Here is a 16,506-nt window from a genome sequence, read left to right on the forward strand (position 1 = left end):
TGAAAACTGTCCACCATTGGATTCTGGATTTGAGATAGGGAAGTCACGATGGATGATCTTAGCAGGAGCAGCTTTTGCGATGTGAGGGGAGCCAGCGTCCAGAGTGAGCCATTCCAGTCTAAGCAGAGGCAGGGGCAGAAAATGAGACTCAATATCAAGACTTGGGTGATAAAGAGGAGGGAAGAGTTAAAGCAGAGGGAAACGTGGGACCAGCTGACAATGCATGTGTGTGACCACTGGCCTGCATTTAAGAAGGGAAAGACCTGAATGTGAAATTCGACCATGAAAGGTACAGGAGAATAGTTAAATGATGGGTCAGGGAAGGAGTAGAGGGATCACTGGCCTTAGAGGGGAGGGAGCGCCTCCTCTACCGTATGAGGGAGGGAGGCAGGGTCGGGACAGAGGGAGGGAGGGAGGCATGCAGGTTGGACCATGGGATGCTGCAGGGTCCCCATCTGGTGGCCCCGTTTTTCTCTGTGACATAGGCATGGAGTTGGGTGCTGAGCGTGTGGATGTTCAGGGAAGGTAGCGTTCTGAAGTGGACCTTGTGAAGTGGGGGGTTCCGCCCACCAGGCATCGATGAGGCCCGTGATAGTGCGATTCCTAGCGGTCACCACCTGCCCTGTCCCTCAGGCAGGGACTGGGTGTTAGGTTCAGGGTTGGGGGCTGGGAGGGGGCAGAAAAATGGTGGAGCTTGGGGTTAGCCAGAAGGATACGGTGGAAGGTCGCGTTTAGGATGTTGATGATGATGGCCGTGGAATCCAAACTAGATCCCCAGGGGAGCAAACAAAAGGCAGCAGTAGGAGACGGAGCAGAAGTGGAGCCGACAGATTAAGAAGGCAAATCCAGCTTCGTATGACCTCCTTGTGACCTCCTGTGTCCCCTCCCAAAACCACTGGGACAAGAGCTGCCCAGGTCTGGCAGGAAGGACTTTTGAAAGAGATTCAGGAATCCTGGCCTCTACCTCTGACCTCTTGCCCTGGTGGAGATAGCTGTCCTCATCAGACAGCCTCATGGGGGTGTAGGCCTTCATCATCTCCATGTCTTTGTGGGCCTTCAGGAAAGAACCTATGAGCATGGCACAGCAGGGACAAGCATTTCTGTTTCCCCGGTGACCAGAGCTGAAGACAAGTCCTGGGTGGGGTGAGGCAGGGCTGGGGATTTGAAGAAAGGGATCCACACAGTGCAGCTCGAATGGTGGGTCTTTGGAGACAGGTGAAGCCGCAGGAGAGACACATTTGTTGATGCCGAGATGGGTCACCAAAGTAGAGATGCAACTGGCGGAAATGGGTGTGCCCACGAGTGGGAGTTGGGACACGCCAGGCGAGGAAATGTCAGTCTAGGAGGGTGTGGCTGGTGGGAGGTGGCCGTCTGCAAAGGCGACCTTCAGGTATGAGATGCAATGGGCGTAACATGTGGGGACCTGTGCCAGTTGGACCCCTGGCTTTCTCGGACCATGGTCTGTATGGTTTGGGGTTGGGAGCAGAAGGGGAAGGCAGAGATTGCCCAGGAAGATGTAACTAAGGGCCAAGGGCACACACAAAGCTGCCAGGTGGTGGGACATGTCCCTGATGCAGGGGACCTCAGACTCCAGGCCAGGCAAGGAAGTCCAGGGAAAAAGTAGGAGGGGAAATCAGATCCTGTGGACATCAAGAGAGATGGGGATTTTAGCCTGGGGAGGGGGCGCCACCTTGAGCCTCCTCCCTCCTCGTCAGAGCCTTCCCATCACATCCCACGCCCACTCCCTGCAGGCACCTGTCATGTGTACAGCCCTAGCTCCATACCCCACCCTGACACTCTCCTCTGGGGAATCCCAGAGGCTCCTCAAGCTCAGCCCTTCCCAAAATCAACTTTTTTCCCTAAGCAGAGAAAACCTGCCCCACCTGCTCAGGACCAGCTAATCAGTTTGCAGGACCCAATACAAAATGAAAACACAGTGTCCCCAGCTCCAACATCAGGGGGGAAAAGTGCCATTAAAGGCACTTGGATATAAAACCTGTTTTCCTCTTCCACAAGCCCCACTCTCATGGTGTTTCCCATGTGCTGTGTGATGTCAGAGTCCTTCCCACACACAGAGGTACAAGCAGGTGCGTGCACACCATCCCGCAGGCCAGCGTGCCCGCACAGCCCACCAGATGCCAGGTTTCTCCTCCCACCAGCTGCCAGACTCGTGCCCCAAAGGCGGTAGAAAGATAAAGGCAGACATCACCCCTGCCTGGTGATGGGAGACCCTTCCCCTCCGCCCGGCCGAGGACCACCACCCTGACTTGAAGCAGATGAGAGGACCCACCCCCACCCCTGCAAGGGCATTGCCAGGATGCTCTAGGTATCCGGAGCAGTCCCCACTAGATCACCCAGCATGCTGCGAGGCCCCCAGCCCGGGACATGGATGGCTGCCACCATGACTTCTTCCAAGGTGTCCAACCTGGATCCTCAGCATGTCCAATCCAGGCGCCACGGGGACAAGGGTCCATGAGCAGAGAGAAGAAGGCTAAGTGGGACCGCATGGCTTCGGGGGCAGAGAAGTGGGTGGCCGAGGGCTGAGCGCCTACTGTGTGCCAGACACCATCCTGGGCACTCAGGACAATGGCCAGGAACAGAAATGGGCACAGGTCCTTGCTCAGGGAGCTTACTCTCTGGAAGCCGGGGGGTGGGCAGGAAGCCAGCTACGTGGCCAGGGAGGGCCGTGCAGGTTAGTAGAGACGGTGCTCACGCGAGACCTCACCCAGGTGAGACGCAAGGCAGGTGGGAGATGAGCCTCCGGCCGTCAGCCAAGGCGAGAGGCCAGTCCCAGGCGTGTGCGGCATGGGCGGGTGTGTGTCTCCCACAGGTTGGCCGGCTGCGGCCTGACGGCGGAGGGCTGCAGCGACCTGGCCTCTGCGCTGAGTGCCAGCCCGGCCCTGGCGGAGCTGGAGCTGAGTTTCAACTTGCTCCTGGACGCTGGAGCCCAGCATCTGAGCAAGGGGCTGAGCAAGCCGGCCTGCAGGCTCCGCCGGCTGCTGTGATTGTCCTCACTGACAGTTTGTGGGGGGAGAGGAGTGGAAGGGAGGCAGGCGGGGTTGCCACCCCAGGACGCAGGGCTGACAGAAGCCAGGGGCCCCGGGGAACAGACCAGGACAGACCCTCCATTCCCACGGAAGCCGCCTCGCTCCCCTGCACTTCCTTGTGTTGGAGGTTCACGTCTGTCCTCCTGCCTTGGAGGCACCCTCGAGGCTGCACCCCCAGAGCTCCCAGGTCAGCTGGCTCTGGGCACCCCTCAAGCACCGTGCGGTCAGCGGGGAGACCCAGGTGGACAAGGGGGCCGGAGGGACCCCAGGGGACAAAGGGAGGCTGCCTCTCCCTCCTGCGTGGCTCCACGGCTACAGGCAGAAAATTAAAATCTCTTAGGTTCCTGCAAGGCAGGAGAGCCCTTAGGCCCCTCGGCTGTCACCCCAGAACCTCCAAAGGGCTCCAGGAGCTAGAAAGGGAAACCAGCCCGCAGTCACCCCTATGGGAGGCTGCTGGGGCTGCTGACGGGGGTGTGGGGCGCCTTTCCTGCAGGCTGGCTGGCTGCAGCCTCACGTCCCGCTGCTGCGGGGCCCTGGCCTCCGCGCTCAGCACCAGCCCCCTCCTCACGGAACTAGACCTGCAGCAGAACGAGCTGGGCGACGTCGGCGTGCGGCTGCTGTGCGGAGGCCTTGGGCGCCCCACCTGCCAGCTCACGCTGCTGTGGTAAGGCTCACGGGACCTGGCGGCAGAGGCGGGGGGACAGAGCCCCGCAGGGTGGCCATGACGATGGAGCCGGGAGGTGGACAGGGGCAGGCAAAGGGCCCCAAGAATGTAGGTCACCTGGGCTCCTCCATCTACTCAGGCCACGGGCCTGGGTGCCAGTGTTCATCGGAGACTCAAGTGTCTCCACGTGTGTAATGGGCCCTGGCGTCCACCCTGCCAGCTGCACGGAGCGCAATGCAGGTCAGAACTCAGACATATGGGGACACAGTCGGGCAGGATGACGTGATGACCCCGAGTGTGGCGGGCACGCGCAGGGGGACCTGCAGGCCACTTCTCCGTCAGCCAGGGGAGCCCCCAGTGGGCCCAGCCGGGAGGGCAGGGGACAAAGCAAGCAGACACGGGCCCTGCCCTCCTGACTCACACTCCGCTGGGAACGAGGGGGATGCTCGTCATGCAGACACACAAATATACATTTCTTTTTTTTTTTTTAAGATTGTATTTATTTATTCATGAGAGATACAGAAAGAGAGAGACAGAGATAACAGGCAGAGGGAGAAGCAGGCTCCCTGTCCGGAGCCCAATGTGGGACTCAATCCCAGGACCCCGGGATCACTCCCTGAGCCCAAGGCAGACACTCAACCGCTGAGCCACCAGGCGTCCCAACAAATACACATTTCTGAGCTCCCCCGGGGGCTGGGGGCCAGGAAGGGAAAGCCAAGGTCCTCTGAGTCTGTAGGATGGGGGGGGTGGCAGGCAGGGGTGGTGTAGCCTCGGGGGCCCAGCCCAGGCAGGACAGGCACAGAGTAGAGGGGGTATGCAGGGTAGAGGCAGTGGGCCACCCTCCCTCCCGCCCTGACGCCTGCACAATTGTCCTGGAGCAGCCGTCCCAAGGCCGCTCTCTCCTGCCTCTTTGTTCCATGGCCTGAAAACAATCCATGGCTCTTTCTGTCTACACCCCTCCCTGTGGCCCTGGCTGGGCTCAGGGGGCCAGGGGCTCCAGGACCCACATGCCCTGACCCCAGTCAGCTCCAGCCGGCCCTCGGAGGCATCTATGCAGCCTGGGATCTCAGACCTAGGGAGAGTAGGCCAGACACAGGGGGCTGGACGCTGGGGCACTAGACAGTGTGCACGGGGCCGTCCCCAAGCTGACACTGACCCTTCATGACCCGGGGGCTGTTGCCTCCACCCCTGGTGCCCTCCCCACGTAGGGGTCTCCTGCACGTGAGAGGGCTTCCCAGGCTTGGTCTCTGCCAGGGGGAGGGACTCGTTTCCCTGCTCTGCAGCTACTTGTCACATCTTGGCCCTCGAGAGCATTGCGGGATCATGTGCACCACCACCACCACCACCACCGCCACCCCAGGAGAACCAGGCTTCCTCTGTGCTTGTAGGCTGGACCAGACCCAGTTAAGTGAGGAGATGACACAGATGCTGAGGGCCCTGCAGGAGGAGAAACCTCAGCTGTTCATCTGCAGCAAATGGTAAGAAGGACCGGGGAGTGGGGGACCCAGAGCCTCCTCAGGCTGACCCAGGCCCAAGGAGGCATGTTTGAGGCCCCCCCAGAGCCAATAAACAGGGAAAGAGCCGGGGTGGAGGCAGACAGACCCAGGAGGATGCCAGGAAGGCTCAACCCTTCTGGCGGATGACCAGGGGGACGAACACAGCAGAGGCACCGGTAAAGTGGTGGGACTGGGAATGAGGAACAGTGACCACAAGGGAGAGGCAAAGACAAGGAGTGAGAGGCTTGGGACCAGACCAGCCCCGGGCGGGCGGATGTGCAAGCAGACAGGCAGGTGGACAGGCAGGCCAGTCAGAGTCCATCCTCCCCACAGGGAACCCACTGTGCTGCCCCCTACCCAGGTGTGGGGCCCGACTGTGCATCAGTGGGTTCTTGGCTGCCACACTCACGCACAGTGGACAGAAAAGGGTGTGAGGCCAGGCAGACGCTCCCGCAGACCCACCATGTGTGAGGCACATCACAGAGAGCCGCAGGGAGCTGCAGGGAGCTGGGCCCAAGTGCACCAAAAGCTTGCCCCAAGCCACCCGCCAGCCCGGGAAGCTGTACCTAGGGCCAGAGTGAGCATGTTCCAGAGCTGGCTGGACCCTGTCCAAAGGAGCACAGCTGAGCCCTGAGAAATGCGGGGGTGGGGTGGGGGCATGCTGCGCTGAGAAGGGGCAGATTCCAGGCAGAGGTAAAGGCTCGGAGCTTAGCTCCTCCGAGGAACAGCCGAGGCCAGGTGTTGGGACCAGCCCCAGCATCACCTGGAACCTCGTTAGAAATACAGATTCTCAGGTCCCCTCCGGACCTGCTGAATCAGAATCTCTGGGCCAGGAAGGGGGTGGGGGTGTCCAGGAATGTGTGTCTGACAAGCAAGCTCCAGGTAAATTTTACTCGAGAGTGTGAGTGAGCAGGAGGTGGGCACAGCGAAGCCTTTACCCCAGAAACGATGGATGACATTGAGCGGGGACTCGAGTGGCTGCTATGCCAGGACAAGGGGGAAAGGATACAAAGAGGGTGGCTTTTGGAGGGAATGACAAGTGACCAGTCAGCTCTTGTTGGGGGTCTGGGGGGAGTCAGGATGACACCCCAGCTCTGGCTTGGATGGCTGAGCCGGTGGGTCATTCCCAGGGCAGGGACCTACTGCAGAACCTGGACTCGGGCCACAGGTTCAAACCGGGACAAGGGAAGTTTAAGCAAGGGTGACACAGAGACAGCCCCAGCTTCCTATGAAATCTCAGGGAGAGTGAATGCCTCTGTGTCTTAGGAAGCCAAGTGCGACCGTCCCCACCGAGGGCCTGAGTGGGGGAGAGACGAGTGGCACGTCCTCACTCAAGCAGCAGAGACAAGGATCAGGTACTGTGAAGGGTCCAGGCCAGGAGTATCATGAAGGGGAAGGGTCCCAGGGCAGCTCCATCCCCCTGGCTCTGGGGTGGAACAGGGCGGGCTCCCCCCAGAGAACCTTCCACTCTGAGAATTTAACAAGATTTCTATCTCCCTCTGTCCCAGCCTGGTGTCTGGGCTGCTTCTCTGCAAATATGCACAGCATGGCTTAGACTCGGAACCAGGGCCCAGCCCCCCGAGGCCCACACCAGGCCTCAGAGGCCTGAGAGTCACCCCTCCATCCCTGCCCATCCACCTTTTGAGTCATGTTCTGCCCACAAGCTGCCTACCTGCAGCATGTTGGGGAAAGCAGGACTTCTGGATGAGTGGGCAGGGGCAGGGACTGGAGAGAAGCAGGGTCAGGAGCAGGGCTGGGGGAGGGCAGGGGCAGGGGCAGGACAGAAGTCCAACGCTGTGGCCCAGGCCAGGCAGCCCAGCCTCGGGAGGTCCCTGCCATGGTGTATCCACAGGGGACCAGGAACTCCCAGATAGGGAACCTGGAGCTGATTCCTGTCCTGCCCCATTTCCAGAGGGAAGCTGCCCTCAGGTAGGCCAGGTGCAGCTGGGTCGCCCACCCTCTCCTGCTGCCCCGTGGGACCTGAACACAGAGCCTCTGAGGACCGGGGATGGCTTCTGGGGCCCCCTGGGGCCTGTGGCTCCCGAGTGGCTGGCCGAGGATGGAAGCCTCTACCGGTGAGGAAGGGGGGTGCCCTGCTGTCCCCAGTAGCCCTCCCAGGTCCCCATCCTCACATCTGTTCCCCACACCCGCTCCCCACACCCGGACAGCGCCACATCCAACACTCTGGGCTCCATCCCTGTCCAAGCCAGCAGGTGCAGCCACGGCCTAGATGCTGAGCCAGCGCTCGTATTACAGACAAGGAGGTCTTACCATGAGAACTTCCAGCCACGAGCTAACACGGTGTCCAAGCAAGTTCCGGGTACTCCTCACCCAACTTCCACAGCCATTTTGCTAGATTTATTCTGTTTTCCCATCTTCTGTTGTTAGAGCATTTTCTTTATTTTTTTAAAAGATTTTATTTATTCATTCATGAAACACACAGAGAGAGGCAGAGACACAGGCAGAGGGAGAAGCAGGCTCCCTGCGGGGAGCATGATGCAGACCTCAATCCCAGGACCCCGGGGTCACGCCTTTTGTTCGATGAGCACAGTAACCATCAGCAGGTGTGATGTTTATCACAGTCTCTCGGATCAGCTCACACCCAGTGTGTGTTCAGATGCACTTGCCGGTCCGAGAAACGTCCGTACAGGTGATGTGTCCCAGTCGTACAATCTGTCGTCGCTCAGATCCCACTCCCGTCCCGCAATCTGCACACTCCGTGCAGCCCGGGCGCCTGTGGTCAAGCCGACCATTGCCTCCACAGCATATGGCCCTTCACCCAACACCAGCACACACCTCACCTCAGCTGAGACACCGGTCCACCCTGCCCCTGTGGACGCTGACTGCTTGCAACCCCAGGACTCCCTGTGTGGGGACCTTTGGGAAAGTCGCTCAAGACCCCTGCAGAACTGTTTTTGTCCCCAAGGCTGTGTCATTCATCTTATTGGTAGATTGTCACCAGTTACTGGCAAATGGACCGTTACAAAAAAGAGCACCTGCCGGGTTCATGGCCGTCACTGTGGTGGTCGCATCACCACCACCACCCCTGGTGTATGGGAAGTCCGCGCAGGTCCCTCAGTGCTCACACTGCTGACATGGGTGTGATGCTCATCCGGGTTTACGGAGCAGAACGCTGTGATTGGGGCAGCTCAGGGACGTTCCCGGGGAGCCACAGGCCGAGGGCCGAGGAGGCAGGGCTCAAACCCAGGTACTTCTGAGCCTGACAGCTGGGCTGTGGCCACTCCACCCAACCCACCACCCTACACAGGGTCTGGCATCCTGCAGGTGCTCAGTGAGTTTGCATAGGGTAATTTCCTGTCCACCACACAGGGTTCACCTGCCTGTGGCCGGCTCCTACCACTGGCCCGACACAGGCCTCCGTTTTGAGGTGAGAGGGCCAGTGACCATTGACATTGAATTCTGCATCTGGGACCAGCACCTGCCCAGGGCTGGCCTATGGCACAGCTGGATGGTGGCGGGGCCTCTGTTTGACATCAAGGCTGAGCCAGGGGCCGTGGCTACTGTGTGCCTCCCTCACTTCGTGGACCTGCAAGGTGAGTAGGAGGGAGGAGGGCCGGAGCCAGGGAGGGTGGTGATGATGGGCCTGGATGGGGCTTGCATGGCCCCCTCCTGTGGGAGGAGCACGTGGCTTCCTCGGAAAGGTTGAGACAGTTGCAGGAGGCAAGCACCGTGCTCTGGGCGCCTCTTTTGTGAAGCATTTTTGTCTCCCAGCCTCATAATTCTTTGTGCCTGAGTTCCTTGAGTGTTCCCCCAAGTAGAAAGTGTTGTCCTCGATGACAGTAATAATTGGCATCTATTAAGGGCTCTTCCCCCAGATTGGGTCATTCATGGTCCCATGCAAGAAATAGGCCCTATGCTCAGGGGAGGTTTTTGAAGAGACCACCAAGACAGAGCTACCTACAAAGTGAGGTCAAATGAACCAACAGGGACGTTGGAGTTCCCAAGGACCAGCGCCAGGCAGGGGGGCAGGACCGTCCCTATGGGCAGGATGAGGGCTTCCCTGTAGGAAACATCATAAAGGGTAGCATACCTTTCCTGCCCCATCTCACCTCTGAAGACTTCCAACCCATAAAGCTCCAGGAACTCCGAGCTCACAGTCAGACATGTCCCACGTGGCCAGGCGACGCCACAGATGAAAAGCAATGGAAACCGCCGGGAACCTGAATCAGCCCCATGAAGACTTCAGATGTCGAAATCTCTAGACACAGAACCATCAAATAAGCATGTTTTCTACACTCAAAGAAGGAGTCCTTAAATGAGCAGGAAGCGATATGCCCTGGAAAAAGGATAAATTGAGTTTAAAAACAAACAAAAGCTTGGAAAAACCTTTAAAAATGTGGGAAAGTAAAACAAGATTCAGTGACGTGGAAGAGGCTGTGAGAAGGCCGGACGCTCATCTGATCAGAATCCAGAAGAAGAGGGAGGACAGGACGGAGAAGGTGCAGTGTTCCAAGAGAGAATTGCCGAGAAATTTCTACAGAGTCACTGAAAGGTGTGACTTTGCTCTCAGGATGAAAAAAATCCCAAGAATCCAAAGCAGGAGAGAGAGGGAAAAAAATAAATAAATCAATCTGGACTCATGATAGTGACATTGCAGGAAACGGAATCCTACGAGAAGGAAGGCAGTGGCAGCCGCCAAAAGGACAAACAGCCAACAAGGCAGGGCCATTAGGCTGACCTCTGATTTCTGAACGGCAGCCCTGAGAGTCAGAGGCAGTGGGCGGGGTTGCCAACCTTCCCATGTAACAACTGCAACACAGAAAAATCTTTTTTTTAAGATTTTATTTATTTATTCATGAGAGACTCAGAGAGAGGCAGAGACACAGGCAGAGGGAGAAGCAGGCTTCCTGTAGGGCGCCTGACGCAGGACCCGATCCCAGGACCCGGGGGTCACACCCTGAGCCAAAGGCAGATGCTCAACTGCTGAGCCACGCAGGCATCCTGTGTCTGCTGATTTAATGAGCAAGTCAGAAGAACCTGATACCGTTCCCCATGTCAGATCTTGACTCATTTCATCATGATCGATGATTTGATGAACAGTGTGTGTTGCAGCTTATACGAGGGAAACACTCTCAGGATACATATGGTCTAGTTAGATCATGAAGGAGGACATGTTTTTCATGTTCCATTCATATATTGGTTGATAGATTCATTTACAGCACTGTTGCAATAGTTAAATATATTTAGGTAAAGGTATCAATATACTTTAGACTTTATGCACATTAAAACATTAGGATCATCGATCAAACAACATATATGTAAGAAGAATCGTTTATAAACTAGGAGCAAGAAAAAGATGGAAAGAAAAATAGAATCAGGTGCCTGGATCGCTCCATCGGTGGAGCATCTGTCTTTGGCTCAGGTCATGATCTGAGAGTCCTGGGGTGGAGCCCCACGTCAGGCTCCCTGCTCAATGGGGCGTCTGCTTCTCCCTCTCCTTCTACCCCTGCTTCTGAGTGTGCTCTCTCTGTCAAATGAGTAAATAAAATCTTTAAAGAATAATAATAAAGAGTGGAGTCCCTGAGCCCCGATCGTGCTTCTGAAACGCCCCTACCCTCGACAGCTGGCTCTGAACGTCTCCCGTGAGGCTAGGCACAGGCAGCTCCTCAGCCCAGGATCCTCTCTGCAGCTCCCTTTCTCTCCTTCAGCACAAGGGCACCATCCATCTGTGGGAAAGGAACGTAAAGGATAGTTGTCGAGCAGCTGATAGGTTCAATAAAAGATTAAGCAATATGTCTAGAAGAAGAAGAGGAGGAAGAGGAGAAGAGGAAGGAGGAGGAGGAGGAGAGGAAGGAGGAGGAGAAGAAGAAGGAGATGGAGGAAGAGGGGAAAAGAAAAAGAGGAGGAGAAGAAGAAAAGGAGGAGAAGGATAGGAAAGAGAAGAAGAAAAGGGAGGGGAAGGAGATGGAGGAGGAGCAGCAACAGCAGGAGGAAAAGGAGGAGCAGGAAACAGTGAGCAAAGGATGCTGGTGAGCCAGCCCCCAGGATGGCACCCAGAAGGACACAGAGGGGTGTTTGCTGCACATGCAGCCCCGCAGGGTCCTCCTGCCACCGCGGCCACCTGCTCTGGGGACTCCCCCGCTCCCGCAGCTGGACAGTCCCTGTGCCTTCATCTGCCGTCACCAGGTCAAGACCCAGGTGGACGAGTCTGGGGAGCGGGGCTGTGTTGGGGCTGCAGGGTTGGGCAGCTTCCAGAGTCATCCTGAGAGGGAGGCCCCACTTGCCACCACCAAGGCCCCCACAATGGTGGAGGAGGAGGCACCCCCAGAAAGGAGGGCACACAGCACAGCGGGTCACCCCAGCTCCCCGCTGTCCCTCCCTGCTGCTTGTTCTCCCACCAGCCTGCCAGCTGAAGGGTGAAGGGCAGTGGGGAGAAGGGGCCTGGGCCTGCTGCGGGCTCCGCTCAGTTTGGGGGTGGCTATGGATCACCCAGCCTCCAAAGGCCCCAGGCCCCGGGAAGGACCCCCATCTCCACCACCAGGCAGGCCACTGGACTTCTTTCCTGGACACCCGCAGCTCCAGCCTGACCCCAAACCCTGACCCCACGAGGACACTAAATCACTGTCTCGGATCTGCCCCTTGACAGGTAGCAGCGTGGACACCTCCCTGTTCTATGCAGCCCACTTAAAAGACGAGGGGATGCTGGTGGAGACGCCAGCCAGGGTGGAGGCAGACCACGTAGTCCTGGAGAACCCCAGCTTCTCCCCCATAGGAGTCCTGCTGAGGACCATCCACGCTGCCCTGCGCTTCCTCCCTGTCACCTCTGTTGTGCTGCTGTACCATCACCTGAGGCCCGGGGAAGTCGCCTTCCACCTATACCTCATCCCCAGCGACTACTCCATCCGCAAGGTGGCCCGGGCCAGGGTGGGCTGTGGGCAAACGTGAGGTCAGCCAGGGACAGGGTGGGCCTCAGGAGCAGGAGCCGAGGCAGGTGGGTAATCTGTGGCTTCCTGTGCCCTGCAGGCCATAGATAATGAAGAGAAAAAGTTCCAGTTTGTGCAGATACACAAGCCGCCCCCACTGGCCTCGCTCTACATGGGCTCCCGCTACACTGTGTCTGGCTCAGAGAAGCTAGAGATAATCCCCAAGGTGAGCAGGGTCAGAGGTCCCACCCGGGAACACCCACAGGGCATGTCCAGGAGCTCTTGGTGGTGCAGGGTGTGCTGGGGCCAGGCAGACAGCCAGCAGGAGTCGGGGTGAGCGTGGAGCAGGTGAGTTGGGCGAAGGGGCAGGTGTGGGATGGGGGCGATGCTGGCATGTGACCTAGGGCACCAAAGGGTGTCCAAGTGTCAGGTCCAAACTGCCTGCGTCTGGACAGCCCGGGTGTGGTCCTGGTCACTGCAAGAAGACATGTGCCACTGGGAACCATGGGGCCTCTCGAGAGGAGGGTTACACAGAACAAGTGCTGGGATTTGGACTTTGACTCGATATTTCGGGGGGAGGGAGGCCAAAGGAAATGGCAGTGCTCTCCAGAGGTGGAGGTCGCTCTAGCCGGAAGTCAGCAAACCCGTGTCTGGGTGGCACGACCCCACGTGCAGCAAGGACAGAGCCAGAATGGGGAGGGCAGGTGGCCCATTTGGGCAGGAGACTGGTGATGTCGGGGCCTGGATGGTCATCCGTGGTACCCAGATTTTCCCACTGCCCAGATTTTGCCACTTGGGCCACAGTGTCTGCTGAATGGCAGCTGGTGTATAGCCGGACCAAGACCAGTCTTTCCTCCTCGCACGGCCAGACGAGTCTTTGAAGCCTCTGTGTGACAGTGACAGGGGGGAACAGGTGTCCAGTCTGAGGGAGGGGAGTGATATGTACATTGAGTTAAGAGACAGGACTCCGAGGATGGATTTTCCCTCTGGGTTGGGTGTAAACAGGGTGAGAGATGGACTTGGTCACCTGAGTGGCCGGTCATCGGCCCTGTTGGCCCCTGTGCAGTTTGGTGCGGTGACAAGCTCTTAGCGGGTCTCACACGTGGCCATTCAAGATTGGATTTACTCTCAGAGGGACTGTCCTGGCTGCTGGGCAGGAGTGGACAGTGGGTGGACAAGAGTGGAAACAGTGGAAGGCCAGGCAGGAGCTCACAGCGGCCCGACTTGGGAGGCAGCAGTTGCAGCAGGACAGCTGTCTACAGATTTGGGGGTCACTTCAGAGATGGAGCCAATAGGACCCAGCGTGTGGTGGAGAGAGGATGGGGTTGAGGATGATGACTACGTCTGGAAATCGTGGGGCCTGAGCGCCATTTACTGAGCTTGGGAAACCTGGGGCGCGGCCAGTGTGCGCTGGACTGGTTCGAGTGGGCCTGAGAGCGGGTCACAGTTGGGACCCCAGACTTACTGCTGGCAGGGTGAGGGTCAGAGGTCCAAGTGGGGGCGATGGAGAGAGGGGGTCCAATTTAAGATATGCACATAGTACATCTTGGAGTGAGTCCTGACTCATCCAGGGGTGCCCGGCGTCCAGACTTGCAGGGAAATTAGGAAAATGGCAGCGGCTGGAGGTGGCAATTAATCTCAGGGAGGCGATGGCAGGAGTGTCCCCGTGGGGCTGAGTGGGGGCCAGGAAGGCATCGGAAGGTTGGGGGAGAGACCACAGAACGTGCTCTCTCTCTCTCTCTCTCTCTCTCTCTCTCTTTCTCTCTCTCTCCAGGAACTGGAGCTCTGCTACCGCAGCCCCAGGGAACCCCAGCTCTTCTCTGAGTTCTACGTCAGCCACTTGGGGTCGGGGATCAGACTGCAAGTGAGAGACAAAAAGGATGACACAGTGGTGTGGGAAGCCCTGGTAAAACCAGGTAAAGCCAAGTCCGGGGGGGGGGGGGGGGGGGGGACTCAGAGGGAGGAGGGGGAGATTCAGAGATGCGTGCACGTGGGTCTGTGTCATCATAAATGATGGGAGGAGATGGGCCAGGCCTTTTCTAGTCGTGCAACAGCCAGTGAAGGAGCAGGATTTGAACCTGAGTTAATCGCCCTCCAGCCCCACACACCACAGGGGCTCCATGCTGTCCTTGAATTGGGTATTGACAGGCACAGGCCTTCCGAAGAAGAGTTTCTCGTGAATTACAACAAACTAGGGGCCCCCTGGGGGCTCCGTCAGTCAGTGAGCATCTGCCTCGGGCTCAGGTCATGACCTCTGGGTCCTGGAATCAAGCCCACATCAAGCTCCCTGCTCAGTGTCCCCATCTGCTCCTCCATCCCCCTTTGCCACTCCCCATACCCATGCTCGCTCTGCCTCAGATAAATTAATAAAATATTTTTAAAAGGAGGAAGGTGGGGATCCCTGAGTGGCTCAGCGTTTTGGCGCCTGCCTTTGGCCCAGGGCGTGATCCTGGAGTCCCGGGATCGAGTCCCACGTTGGGCTCCCTGCATGGAGCCTGCTTCTCCCTCTGCCTGTGTCTCTGCTTCTCTTTCTCTCTCTCTGTCTCTCATGAATAAATAAATAAAATCTTAAAAATAAATAAATAAATAAAAAGAGGAAGGAAAAGGTCAAGGCAAGGATATCTCCGATAGTTGAAGTTCTCTCATTGGGGAGGTGGTTAGTCGCAGCCTGGACTACATAAACCACACGTTCTGGGGTCTGAATGCCTCCATCTCTATGATCACAGCCTCAGTTTCCCCACATGCACGAGGAAGGGACTCCCCCAGGCAATGTCTACGTGCCCCTGCAGTCCTTGCTCCAGGGCATGGACAGACCCCGTCCACAGCTTGTCTTGAGGACGAAAGCATCTCAGAAGTAGGTGAGGTTCCGACAAGCAACAGCCCGCACTGTCACTGATGCTCCTCTGTCTCTGCCATCCCCAGGGGATCTCCGGCCTGTGGCTTCTCTGGCTCCTCCAGCCCCCGCAGGTCAGTGATGGGCAGGCCTCAGGAGCCGGGGCAGTCCTGGGTGCCCCATGCATCCTGGAGGGGGCTGGGGAGAGAGAGGAAGGGACCTGAGCCTTCATCCCCCACTGGGATCAGGCCTCAGGGGGATGCAGTGTGCCCCAGGGCATAGACCCTCCTCTTTCCCTTACTCTTGCCTAGGGGGGGGATCGTCCTGCACAGATATAGAGGCCGAGAGACAGCCTCAGAGGCCACCTCGGAGGCCACCGTCTTGGGCCCCACCCAGCCCCAGCCCCAGCCTGGGTGCTTGGCCTGATGCCGGCAGGAAAGATGCAGAGGAGGGAGTGAAGAGAGCTGGGGGAGCGGGGGTGGCAGTCAGAGGCAGGGGCCACTGTGGGGGCCCTTCTGGGTCCACGGCCAGCCTCACCCTTCCCCCACAGATGCCCCGGCCTGGCTGCACTTCGTGGACCGGCATCGGGAGCAACTGGTGGCTCGGGTGACGTCGGTGGATCCTGTGCTGGACATGCTGCATGGGCAGGTGTTGAGCGAGGAGCAGTACGAGAGGGTGCGGGCCGAGGCCACGACCCCCAGCCAGATGCGGAAGCTGTTCAGTTTCAGCAGGTCGTGGGACCGGGCCTGCAAGGACCAGGTGTACCAGGCTCTGAAGGAGGCTCATCCTTACCTCATCATGGAACTCTGGGAGAAGTGGGGCAGCAGCAGTGGCAAGTAGGCGCCTCCTGGACAGCCCAGCAGCTGCATCTCCAGCACCTGCCATGAGGCCTGGCTCTGCTGACCACTTGTAGGGGCCTCGGCATCTCCATCTGGACACAAGCACATGTCCGAGCACCCTCCGGCTCCAAAGTCTTGGGGCTCCAGCGATGCCCCCGCCCAGGGGGCACCACACAAGGCTCAGCTTTCCCAGGTGGGCTGTCGAGGCGCCACACTACATCTCAGGGAATGTCCATCTGCAGCTGGCAAGACTTCTGCGGACCTTGCAGGAGCCTGAGCTGAGAACCCGGGGTGGCAGGCGCCGCAGCCCAGCCTGGAGCTGTCCTGGGGCCACTCGGATGCAAGGAGGGGCAAGGGGGCCCTGCGGCTGGTGCGGGTGGGTTCCCGGGGGGAATCGGGGCCAGAAAGAGATTCAGTTTTCACTTGTGCCTGTGGGGCTGGGTTTTTCGTGAACCCAAACTGTGCTCCGTAGTTTCTGAAGGCAAGATGGGCTGCTGGAGCTGGGAGGGGGCAGAGAAGGATGCCACAGGGGAAACAGGGTCTGGACCCCACTTAGACGTCTCCTCCAGTACAAATGGACTCCCTCACCTTTTGCCCGCACTGAGCACCCCTGCCTTGCACTCCCGTGGCACCTGGTGCCCCTCATCCCCCTCAGAGCACTCAGCACGTGGCTTCATACATCCTGCTCCATTGCTGGCCTCCCCGCACCAGACAGGAAACTCTCTGAGGGCGGGAGCCACATG

The 16,506-nt window shown here is 58.4% G+C and overlaps 1 protein-coding gene across 1 annotated transcript in view; it reads left to right on the top strand.

The window, feature by feature from the left end:
• The window catches only part of NLRP1 (NLR family pyrin domain containing 1), a 33,655-nt gene extending 17,465 nt beyond the window's left edge, over positions 1 to 16,190 (top strand). The window contains exons 7-17 of the mRNA XM_072730009.1: positions 2,831 to 3,001; positions 3,541 to 3,711; positions 5,100 to 5,189; positions 6,474 to 6,562; positions 7,120 to 7,282; positions 8,538 to 8,761; positions 11,815 to 12,077; positions 12,192 to 12,317; positions 13,866 to 14,007; positions 15,014 to 15,058; positions 15,475 to 16,190. Of these exons, the coding sequence (XP_072586110.1) occupies positions 2,831 to 3,001; positions 3,541 to 3,711; positions 5,100 to 5,189; positions 6,474 to 6,562; positions 7,120 to 7,282; positions 8,538 to 8,761; positions 11,815 to 12,077; positions 12,192 to 12,317; positions 13,866 to 14,007; positions 15,014 to 15,058; positions 15,475 to 15,764 (1,774 nt within the window). The 3' untranslated portion in view covers positions 15,765 to 16,190. The remainder of the gene's footprint in view (positions 1 to 2,830; positions 3,002 to 3,540; positions 3,712 to 5,099; positions 5,190 to 6,473; positions 6,563 to 7,119; positions 7,283 to 8,537; positions 8,762 to 11,814; positions 12,078 to 12,191; positions 12,318 to 13,865; positions 14,008 to 15,013; positions 15,059 to 15,474) is intronic.
• Positions 16,191 to 16,506: the final 316 nt, after the last annotated feature.

The sequence above is a fragment of the Vulpes vulpes genome, chromosome 12 (genome assembly GCF_048418805.1).
Source record: "Vulpes vulpes isolate BD-2025 chromosome 12, VulVul3, whole genome shotgun sequence".
NCBI lineage: Eukaryota > Metazoa > Chordata > Mammalia > Carnivora > Canidae > Vulpes > Vulpes vulpes.